The sequence below is a fragment of the Vulpes lagopus genome, chromosome 10 (genome assembly GCF_018345385.1).
Source record: "Vulpes lagopus strain Blue_001 chromosome 10, ASM1834538v1, whole genome shotgun sequence".
Taxonomy (NCBI): domain Eukaryota; kingdom Metazoa; phylum Chordata; class Mammalia; order Carnivora; family Canidae; genus Vulpes; species Vulpes lagopus.
The window spans coordinates 12,637,305-12,649,668 of NC_054833.1; the positions used below are offsets into that span (position 1 = coordinate 12,637,305).

A 12,364-nucleotide genomic window follows, 5' to 3' on the forward strand; every position below is an offset into this window, starting at 1 on the left:
AGTCATAAGCCCTTGCGTATGTTTCTGTAGAAAAAAAAATTCTGTTTATGGAATAATGGACATTACCCCAAAGTTATGTAGGATAACGCAGTTTTGAAATCAATTTGTCTTCTGTCTTTGCAGCACACAAATGGAGCTGCTCTGCAAGGAAAACCTCATTCACTGGTTTAAAAAAAAAAGGCAGCTGTACCAGAGGAGGGAGTAATAGGGGGAGCCTGTACCAAGTCAGAATATACCTCATTGACACTAAAGCTGATTGATGAGCAAGGAGCCTTCTGAGTCCAGAGGAGAACAAAAGGAAAACGAGATAGACAAAAGGTACCAGGACACATGAGAAACCGTAGGTGTGACACAGATGTGTATTCTCTTGCAAGAGGAGATTAGGGTCTTTAAAGACCGACAATTGTTGACAGTGCAGTTGACATAAATTTTACTAATGTTAATGGAAATGTACTAGCACGATTTACCAAAGCCACTTGCAGCTGTTGAGTTAGAGTGAGACAGGAAGCCATTGTAGGAAGAAGAACCCACGAGGTTTTGTATTCTTCAATGTGAACAAATGCATATTTTAAAACTGCTGTATACACAGAGTGTCCCCTAGTGTGCCAATTTTTATTTTTCTTTCAAGTTATTCTTTCAAAGCATAAAAAACTACAGCAGATTTTGTGATTCCAGAAAGCCTTCTCAAACTCTCTGCTTTCTCCATTTTGAGACTGTGCTCCTTGGGCTCACAGGCTTTTATTTCTAACAATTGCATTTTTTTTTTTTTTTTAGGAAATTATATTCTTTCATCCTTCCTCATGATGCTAGAATTAGACATTCTCATCTGGGGTGAGTCATAAGAGTCACAAAATATTCTGGAATGCCAAGGCATTGCTTTCAGCTCTGGAGTGACAATGCCAAGGGCATGTAGAGTTTCTACAGAGAATGGATCGAATATAAAGAGCATGAAAAGTCAGCCTTGAAGGGCGTAAGATGAGGCTCGTGACATCTCTATGCTGCTGCAGCCAGTGTTTGCAAAGCAAGCCAGAGTTGGTGGTGGGAGGGAAATACCTGCATAGATGAAATATCTCCTGTTGTAAAGGAGGTAACTGGATGGCTTTCCATCCAGAAACTTCTTCAAGTAGCTGAGCAACACAGACTGTTCCTGAGGGCTGCTTGTGGCAATGGGGATAGTTGGAAATAATGGTTGAGGCACTCAGAAGCATTCAGAAAAGACAAGGTAGGGCTTTTTAACAAGGATGAAAGGTGGAAGAGAAGGATCCCAGCATTGATAGAACTCTTGAAGGATAAAGATAAATTGTATCTTATATAAAAGGTGACATGTGAAATCCTGGGCTGGCATCTTGCATGAAATGACTCTGGATGAACGAGAGAAAGGACAAGGAGAGAGGAAAGCCCCTGGTGACTAAAGTCTCTCTCTACCGAGGGATCCAGCAGCAGAATGGCTCTGATGCCATAGAATACAGTGTTTTCACCAGGGTTTGTCCACTCCAGGTTGTCCAAGCTCGGTGTTTTACTTACTATTTTCAGCTGACCCTCTTGCTGTGTATTAGCATCATCGCCCAAGATGAGCATGGAAAATAGAGGCCATGGAGGTTCATGGAATAACAATTCTTAGAACGGTCTTGTGTAGACAATGCTGCAGCTTCTGTGCTGGCTGAGGGGAGTGTGACCTGTGCTTCCCCAGGCCACACTCCACTCCCCCCACTGCAAGCCTGTAGTTTCACAGTGACAATGATTTTTGAATCCAGAGCCCCATGTAGACCAGCCCCTGGGATCCATTGACCCTAAGCCCCCTCCTTGGACCCTAACCAGATCATCTACTCATGGCAAAAACAAAAAACAATAACAATAAAAAGATCTCTGAAGTTTTCTACCAACTTTTGTTGTTACTTCTGAGACACTTCTGCTCCTCCCTTAGGGAGATCCTCCCTGCTCCAGACCCTTCCTTGCTGAAGCCTCTTTGGTTTTGCTCTCCATGTCCCTTTTCCCAGATGGATCCTTTGAATCTCTTCATTATTCTTTGGGTCAAGGTATGTGGTTACTCCTTCAGAAGTTCCAGAGTCACTTTTCGTGAAAAGTCATTCCTAGCGGCTTCTCCATTTAATCCATAAGCATTTATTGAACACCTACAGTATATCAGAGCTTTTGCCAGAGGTCAAGCTCTGGTTTCTACCCACGCCTTATTTTTTTAAATTTATGAATATGCCAAAGCTTTAATGCCACAGCCTAAGCTAGAGCTCAAGACCCCATGGCTCCAATGGAAGCATAAAAACCATAGAAGGGAGGCTAATGGTTGTCTAAGTCTGCAAGGGCTGCCATAACAAAATACCACAGACTAAGTGGTTTAAACAACAAAAACTTAGGTTCTCACAGGTCTAGAGGCTACAAGTCCAGGACCAAGGTGTCAGCAGGGCTGGTTTCTCCTGGGACCTCTCTCCTTGACCTGTAGATGGCCACCTTCTCTCTGTATCCTCACATGACCTTTTCTCTATGCACAAGCATGCCCAGTGTCACTTCCTTCTTATAAGGACATCAGTCCTATTGGATCATGGTACCACCCTTATGACCTCAATTAACCTTAATTATCTTCTCAAAGACCTTATCTCCCAACACAGCCACGTTGGATGCTAAGGTTTCAGCATATGGACTTGTGGTGGGCAGGGGAAGGGAGCACACAATTCAGTCTGTAACATAAGTAAAGTTTTTTTCTGCAGATAGTAGGTACTCAGCTCTTACATTGTGTTGTCCAGAGGAAGAGTGTCTCCAGTGTCTATTCTGGAGCTCAACTGGGACCCAATTTCAACAGTAAACACAGAAATTATGTCCAGTTATGTGCATCAATTCAAAGACAACCACTCTCAAGCTCAAAAATTGGTTTAAGATTATGTGGGTCTATTCTGCCCAAGTTAATTACTACGTAAGAAGTACCAACAGCACGCATTAAACCAGGCTATATTATTGCAGGGCACACAAGGCTTTTACATGCTTATTATCATTGGCAATGACATTGACATCACTTCCCTCTTTTGTTTATCCAGAGCACAGTGAATAAATGGGCACTTAGCGTTGCCTAGGCCTTAAGTCAAAAGTCTTCAAGGCCACCAAAATGCATCAGAAACTAAAATGCCAGGACACATGGGAGGCTCAGTGGTTAAACACCCATCTTCCTTTGGCTCAGGTCATGATCCCAGGATTCTGGGATCAAGTGCCACATCAGGCTCCCTGCAGGGAGCCTGGTTCTCCCTCTGCCTATGTCTCTGCCTCTCTTTCTCTGTGTCTCTCATGAATAAATAAATAAAATCTTAAAAAAAAGAAACTAGAATGCCTCCACCTTGTTTTATGAATCCCAGGGCAAGGTAAGCCACTTCTGCCTATGCTGAGAATTGTAAAAATCCAGATGTTCCAGAAAATATAAGTAAACAATAAATAAATGTTGTCACCCTTGAAATCAGCTCTTACCTGCCAACTGCGCAATTACAGCCAAGATTCACACTTCAGGGGACCCCAGAAAAGGAGTTTCTGCTTCTTGTTACTCTTCAGTGTTTGGTTTGGTTTGATTTGGCTTCCACTTTTCTTGACTTATCACGGCTTCCAGCAGCTCTCCATCCTCTTCTCTCAAAGATTTTCCATCTTCCTTTTCACAAACTTAATGTCTCTCTGCTTTCCACCCCCAATCCTCACCAGTCTTTGCTTTGAGTTCCTGCCTCCTGCAAGAAAATCCCCTTCGTCTCCTTCATGTCTCCCTCTACCCTCCCCACTGAGGCCCTCAGAGGCAGGTTCCTTCCAGAAACCCTGAGTTGATGTCTTAAACATACCTTTAGGAAGTGCCTTCTTTGCACATGAAGGTGCTTCTGGCAAGAACCAAGCATTGTCCATCATCTAGACCTGGAAGTTTCCATGAAAGCCTGCCCCTGAAATTGGAGAGGAGTACTGGGCATTCTCTTTGCAGAATTCTTTCATCTCAGAGAATTCCATTCTACAAGCACACAATGTTAGGTTGAAGCAGATCAAGCCTCAGCAGATGCCTTTAATAACTGTGTCTTCCCTCACAAGGGCTGTATGTTTGCAATGGATCAGACTTTTGAAAATAGAGACATGCTCTGGTCTCCCTGATGCTCAGTTTCACAGTTTTAAACCATGAGCTCTCTTGTTGTTCAAAGTTGGGTATCTATGGACCTGGTACCAGGACATTTCCTATCCATAGAGACAGAATGCCTGGGGTTCCACTACGGGAATATATTACCTCTGCCTTCCCTGTGAGCCAGCAGCCTGACTCATCCTCAAACCCCAGCACTTGTGCAGAACGGAAGATGTGAACATGTGGAATGAGACTCAGGACTAGATAAACAAGGGTTAAATGACTAGAGAAGCTGAAGTTTCTCACAATAATGATTGTTAAGCTACTCTGATAAGGAAGTCTCAGACCAATTCTGGCCATTAAATAAATGCAGTAAAAAAAAAAATTTTAATTAATTTAAAAAATAATAAAAAATAAATAAATGCAGTAACCCTATAGTCAGAAGCCTCAAGAATGGATGGATTTAGGCCTCATAGAAGAAGCTTAGCCAATTGAAGGGGATCCTTGGTGACCTTGTCATCAGCAGAGTGGGGGGATATTTTTAAGTAAGTAACGATGATTTGTACAATTTGTATAGCAAGCAAACACAATCAACTAGCAGAGGCATTGTACTTAGGTGTGAGGCAGATAAACTGCTGCCTCTAAGTAGAAGTTTCCAGAAATTACTCAAGACCAGAAGTGACCTGGTGAATAAATATGACAATTGTCTCAATACCACAGCAGCTTTCAGGCAAAGGCCCAGAAGGATGTCCTGATGACTGAGCTGTTTGGGGGAGTTGCAGGGCATACACACATTTGTCTTCCTGTGGCTCGAGTATGATATAAACACAAATCTTTTTGCTAGAGAGAAAGGGGTTTGGAAGGTGGTCCTCTAAATGCTGGTTGACTCGAAAGGAGAAGTTCCTAAATGTGATGCCCAAAGTAACAGGAGGAAAAATAACTCTAAGAAGATAGAAGTGAAAAGAATGTCAAGAAGCTTGTGAGTGAAAAACACATGATATGAGGGTAGAAACGCACCCAGCCCTTAGCATGGTGTCTGGCACAAAATACTCCGTGCGTGTGACTGAAAAAGCAAAAATCTAAATGAGTACGTGGAAAAGGTTTAATCCATTATATGTATCAGGAGTAGGTTCTTTCCACAGAAGGTGTATCTGGAGCTTCAAAAGGAAGCAGCATAAACATTTCATAATGCCCGGGCAAATAAACCTGGAAGGAAGAGACTCATCGTGGTAGTTGGAATCTCTCCAACTAGGGGTGGGGGCAGCTGTGGGTACACATAGCACAGCCAATGGGAAGTAAAGGAAACATGATGGGCACCTTTTCAGCATTCCCCAGACATCCTGAGAGCTACCCAGCGTATCTGATTCAGATGTAAACAGATAACATCCACAGGAGAGGCAAGCTTGAGTTTGGGGTAGAGGCAGTGTTTTCAGCATTCCTTCCACTGAAATCCATGACTGCGAGTAAAGGAGCCTTTAAGAAGTAAACAGTTGAAGTTACTGTCTAGAGTATACTCAGAGTTCTCCATTTGAGGGTGAACATAGTTTTCACTCAGGACGGTACAATATTTACTTTTTAGGCCAACAGTGCAGCCCTGCTTGCTGCCCATCAAACACCAGTTTTGTGACCCTGCAGTCACAGTGACAACCAACAAATGCCACAACACAATTCCAGCTGCCTACCTGGGGAGTAATATCCAGTTGAGTACTAATGGATTCTCCTGAGGAACTCAGCTTAGTCTTCTGGATCATAGTCTGTTGGACTAAAATGATAGGCTTTTGGAAAAAGTAGCGTTTATCCTGTTAAATATCGGACTCATCTAGTTAGCAAGAGGTGATAATGTGTTCAAGATAATTTTGAATGATACTCAAGTGCAGAAAAGAGAAAAACTCAGACAATCACTATGTCATTGCCCAGCCAAGTTTGCTCCTTTCAAATGCTCACTCCATCACAGAACACCTGCCGAGTGCTCAGAGTTCATAGACTGAGGTCCTATCCGTTTCACTTGCTTATGCCCTACTTCCATTCCAGGCTTGGCTGCCTCATTTCCATCCTTTGATGGAAGATGCTTTTCATCTTCCTCTCTGGCTGGTTCTCCTACTTCCATTCACCGAATAGCCAACAGCCAGCTCTCAGCCATGGCTTGGTTTTCTGGCTACTGCTTTCGTACTCTTCCTTCATCATGGCCACCCAGACAGATCATCAGGGAATGACCACCGTGCCCAATATAGCCCTAGAAACACCCAAATTTGGACAGAGTCCTTCAAGGCAGTCCTCTCCCAATCTTGGTTTAGTTTTGGTGGCACAGCTAAAACAGGACACAGAATGAACAAAGAGTAGTAAAATGGGCCCCCAAGTATTCTCAGGAAAGAATAGAGAAGAAGAACATTTAAAACAATGCTTATAGCTTCACAGTTCATATGCCAGAAACCAGAGTAAGAGTCATAAGATAAAATTCTAAGAATATGAAATAAATGTGATCTCATGGGTTCAACTGAATCGGTGGCTCATAGAACTAAAAAGTCTAGGGGTAGATCTGGTTTTATTTTTATTTTTTTTAAAGATTGGTCTTTCATGTTTTTTTTTAAAGATTTATTTTTATTTATTTATGAGAGAGAGAGAGAGAGAGAGAGAGAGGCAGAGGCACAGGGAGAAACAGGCTCCATGCTGGGAGCCTGACGTGGGACTTGATCCCGGGACTCCAGGATCGTGCCCTGGGCCAAAGGCAGGCGCGAAACCGCTGAGCCACCCAGGGATCCCTTAGATCTGGTTTTAAACGAGGTGAATCTAGGTCCCTGGGTGGCTCAGTTGAGAGCCTGACTCTTGGTTTTGGTTCAGGTCATGATCTCAGGGTCGTGAGATTGAGCCCCACATGGGACTCTGTAGTGGGCATGGAGCCTGCTTAAGATTCTCTTTCTCACTCTTAACTACAGGAAACAAACAGGGTTTCTGGATGGACAGTGGGTGGGGGGATAGGGTGACTGGGTGATAGGCATTGAGGAGGCACAGAATGTAATGAGCACTGGATATTACATGCAACTGATGAATCACTGAACTCTACCTCTGAAACTAATAATACACTATATGTTAATTGAATTCAAGTAAAATGAATTTAAAAAAAAAATCTTCCCTCTCCTTCTGCCCCCTCCCTCTCCCTTTCTAAAATAAACAAACAAGGTGGATCAAGGAGTTCAGTCAGTAAAATAGGTGTAAACTGTCTTGGTCTGGCTTTCTTCTGTGTTGTCTTCATTCTTTAAAAAATTTCTACTCTGGAAGGTGATTGAGATAGCCACAGAAAGAACAGTTTGCCTTCTATGACCTTCAAACCCAGTGTAAATAATTCCTGTTATTCAATGATTCCAGAAAAAGTCCTGGTCCCTCATTCTTCCTGTTTAATATGTTACATATGCCTGAACTATTCACAAAGCTCAAGAGTTTGAAGCACTGTTGTTGGCTCCTAGATAGCCAGAGGTGGGAAGGATGGTTCCCCAAAGGAGAGCCAGAATGCTGCTATCAAAACAAGACACTAGGAAGTCCGAGTTACCAAAAACAACAGGTGTCTGGGACATTGGTCAGGAACTCTTGACTTGGGTTTGGTAGTACAATTTTATTTTTTACTTGTGTTTTTGTATGTATATGTGCCCATAAGCTTTCTAGAACGTAAATTCCACAATCCACAAAGGCAGCAATTTTTTAGTACACTACTGCATTGCCAACTGTGCTAGAACAGTGCCTAGCACATAGTGGCTTCCCCCAAAATAGCTAATGAATAAATGAATATGGAAATCCATGTATATGAAGGGAGAGATCAGAGGAGAGTGTGCAGGTAGAGACTCTATGCTATGCTGCAGACTGCCCTACTGGATAGAGGACACCACTAATGCTTTCCTAAAATCTGCCCATTACTAGTGATGGATTTAAACTCTCCAGATAGGTGCTAAAGACAGTACACTAGCTGCACGGTTTCTTTGATTTATTTTGCTAATAATTTCATTTTCAGAAGGTAGAGAAAGTTGTGTCCCTGAAAAACGCCTCTGACCAAATAGTAAGAACCATTTAAGGTCGAGCGTGAAAGAGATAAGAACTTTGAAAGACGGTGGTCATATCATCAAAGTTTTAAGGGTATTGGTACACATTCACTTCAGGTATCACTTCTAAAAATGCAGATATGATGATTCAAAATTTCACAGTGACACATAAACAAGATTTATCTGGAAAACTATGAATAAAAAGAGCAGTGAATGGAGAATACATACGCCAGATATAAAAACCTATTCCAAGACAATAACAAAGAAAAAGTATGAGACTACCTCAAAACAGACAGACACATCAATGGAACAAAATAGAAAATGTAGAAATAAATAAAAATGCATCCATAGGTGACATTTCCAGTGAGTGAGGAGAAAGTGGATTACTTGATCAATCGTGTTGAAGTCACACAGAAGCCATCGTGAAGAAGTAAAGTTGGATCAATACCTCATACCTTATACTGGATAAATTCCAGATGTAGAAAATCGAAACCCCAAAGTGGTAGGAAAAAGTTTAAGGGAATTATTTAGTGACTTTAGAATAAGAAAGATTTTTCCAACTGTGACATAAGATTCAAGGCCCATAAAAAAAAAAAAAAGAAAGATAATACATTCCACTATGGAAAAAACAAAATAAAACTTCTCCATGCAATAAATGTTATGAGCAAAGTCAAAAAGACAAACAGCAAATCAGGAAAACTTTTACTTCCTCCACCATAGACAAAATCTCAGTTTCCCTGATAGATAAGTTCAAATTAATTTTTTTTTCTTTTTTTTTCCTTCTTAAATTTTTATTTATTTATGATAGTCACTCACACACACACACACACAGAGAGAGAGAGAGAGAGAGAGAGAGAGAGAGGCAGAGACACAGGCAGAGGGAGAAGCAGGCTCCATACACTGGGAGCCCGATGTGGGATTCGATCCCGGGTCTCCAGGATCACGCCCTGGGCCAAAGGCAGGCGCCAAACCACTGCGCCACCCAGGGATCCCCAGTTCAAATTAATTTTTAAAAAGACGATCAAGTCATTCAAAAGTGGGCAAAGGATATAAGCAGTTCACAGAAAAGTAAATACAAAAAGGCTCTTCAGGACTCCTGGGTGGCTCAGTGGTTGAGCATCTGCCTTCAGCTCAGGGCATGAGCTCAAGGTCTGGGAAGTAGCCAGAAACCTGCTTCTCACCTCTCCCTCTCCCGCTCCCCCTGCTTGAGCACACTCTCTCTCTCTCTCTCAGTCAAATAAATAAATAAAATCTTTAAAACTGCCCTGAGATACTATTTTTTTGTCAGTCAGATTGGCAAAGATCCAAAAGTCCAATAATGTCCAGAGTTGGTAAGGCCTGAAGTATAGGGGACTCATTTATCACTGGAGGGGAATAAATTGGAAGGCTACAAAGGTCAGGATGGCAGTATCTATTAGAATTACAAATGTGCCTCTCCTTTGACCCAGCAATTCCATTCCAAGACCTTTATCCTACAGTTATACCCACATATATGCAAAGTGATGTATATACAAGATTATTTGTCACAACGTTGTAGGAGCAAAAGATTGGAGACTTCCTAAATGTCTATTAAAAAGGGACCCAGACAAGGCAATATTATTCAACTGTAAAAAAGAATGAAAGATCTCCAAACTGTACTGATGGTTGAAAAAAATTCAAGTGTGAAACGATGTGTAAAGGAGAGGAGGGGAAATACATATTTACATTTTATTCAAATGCATAAAAATCTCTGGATGGACCTTCAAAAAAATCAGGTCACTAAGGCCAATTTATATTCAAGGAGAGAGGAATCAGATTCTATCTTTTGATGGGAGGAAAGACCTATCTAAAAACCACACTAAGTTTTTATACTGCTAGAATTCTGAGCCACATTGTTCAAATATTCAACCCAATATAATTCAAATATTAAATTAATCATTTTTTAAAGTAGCCTCCACACCCAGCTTGGAGCCCAATGTGGGGCTTGAACTCACAACCCAAAATCAAGACCTAAGCTGAGATCAAGAGTCGGATGCTTAACTGAGCTACCCAGAGGCCCTAAAATCAGTCATTTCCTGAAAGTGAATACCTATGGGTTCACTGGTTGCAGTGGTTTGTTTTCATTAAAAGAAAATTCCAATTTTCTTCAGAATTTTTTTGCAATTTAGGCTTGATTTCAGCCTAAATTGGTTACTTGTGGGGATCCTAGCTAAACCAAACAGACAGAGAAAGATGTTCTATATATGGGAGTTAATGATGAGGTAGTTGTTATGCTCTTCTTTATACTCCTTTGTAATTTCTAATATTTCCTCAATGAGCAAAAAATTACTTTAATAACTAGGAAAAATGTTATTTAAAAATTCATATGATTTTTTTTAAAAATTCACATGTTACTTATAATTCATATATTGCAGATTGGCCTTGCCTTCCAATGAAGGTCAATTACTAGAAAAATATTGCTTTTGCTGATGTAGAGCTAAGTGGAAGGATGCTAGTTGGAAAATCTAAATAAGAATCATCATTGTCTCTATTTAAGAAAAGAAGGAAGGAAGGAAGGAAGGAAGGAAGGAAGGAAGGAAGGCAGGAAGGAAGGAAAGGAGGAAGCTATGATGGATGGATAGAAATAGAAGAGCCAGCAAAGGCTGAAGTGAGCATGGCTGCAGAGATTGCAGAGTAAAGTCACTGGGAGCAGAAAAGAGCCATGAAGAGATCACCAAAAAAAGGATGCTGGAGACCTAATGTAGTAGATATTAGATATGCTTAGCATGCTATATATTTTTAAATGGAATTTTATGATGTTTGGCTTATATGTGCAATTCTTCTCAATTTCTTTATGAAAGCACCAGTAATTTTGCATGTCTGTATATCTATATATCAGACCCCCAAAAGAAATTTAGCAGAAGAGTAGCCTAGAAGAGACCTTCAGCTAGGGAAGGTCACGCCCAAAAGAGTCACTGGAAGTGGAAGCAAGCCAGCTGGCCGGAGTATGAAGTGACACACAGGGAGGGGCAGGAGATACGCTAACAATAGGCGGGAGACATCGTGGGGACCACTGTGCCCTGTAGGACGTGTGGACTTGACCTCATAGCTTATGTGGAACCGCCAAAGAGCTTCAAGTAGGCGTTTCTTACATTTGTCACTAAGACTGACTGTGTGGCTGCAGCTGAAGGACAGCTCACAGTGGTCAAGATTGGAGACAGGGAGACAGATCAGACTTTTATTTTACAACAAACCTCATCCAGGTGGTGGATGAAGAAGGCAGAGTAGAGTCATGGTGCAAGGGTGAAAGAAACACACCGGTGTGGGAACTTTTCAGAGGATAGAATCAGCAAGCTGTAACGATGGGTTCAATTGAGGTCAGATGAGGGAAGAGTGTTAGGGATGCTTCTTAGAATATCCATTCTAATGGATATTGTTGACAAATGAGAAAAAAAGACAAAGCCTATTTAAAGAACAGCAATTGTGTATGCCTTCCTTCTGTTTTCACTTTCTGTTTCTTTGTTGTGAAACAGTATGAGTTTGGTTCTGAGGTTACATTTGCACTATTTATGAGGCACACAGGTAGAAATGTTTAAGAAGTGGTTGGGTCTTCCTTTCCAACTAGGGCCCGGCAGAATGGCTCCCGCAAAGAAGGGTGGTGAGAAGAAGAAGGGCCGTTCTGCCATCAACCAGGTAGTGACCAGAGAATACACCATTAACGTTCACAAACGTATCCATGGAGTGGGTTTCAAGAAGTGTGCCCCTCGGACACTCAAAGAGATCCGGAAATTTGCCATGAAGGAGATGGGAATTCCAGATGTGCGCATTGACACCAGGCTCAACAAAGCTGTCTGGGCCAAAGGAATAAGGAATGTTCCAAAGCATATCCACGTGCAGTTGTCCAGAAAACATAAGGAGGATGAAGTTTCACCAAATAAGCTCTACATGCTGGTTACCTACGTACCAGTCACCACTTTCAAAAATCTACAGACTGTTAATGTGGATGAGAACTAATCGCTGATTGTCAAATAAAGGTATAAAACTGCAAAAAAAAAAAAAAAAAAGTGGTTGGGTACCTGGCCTACAGTTTGGAAAAGAAGCATAGAAATCATTAGGATATAGGCAATAAGTGCTAGAGAAGAGATGGGTTTGCCCCTGGAATATTAGCTCAGTAAGAAGGATGGAGACTCAGGCATGATGCCCTTGAAAAGTGATGTTTGGAGATGCAGATGTGACTCTAGGGTGTATGGCTTGCATGACTGATTGCCTGATGACCCCATTATTTAAGCCAGGC

General features: G+C 41.6%; 1 protein-coding gene across 1 annotated transcript; it reads left to right on the forward strand.

Annotated features, from left to right (window-relative positions):
* The first annotated feature begins 11,685 nt into the window (after window positions 1-11,685).
* Window positions 11,686-12,134, forward strand: LOC121500574 (60S ribosomal protein L31-like). The gene has a single exon (XM_041772388.1). The coding sequence runs from the start codon at window positions 11,707-11,709 to the stop codon at window positions 12,082-12,084; it is 378 nt and encodes a 125-aa protein (XP_041628322.1). The 5' UTR covers window positions 11,686-11,706; the 3' UTR covers window positions 12,085-12,134.
* Window positions 12,135-12,364: the final 230 nt, after the last annotated feature.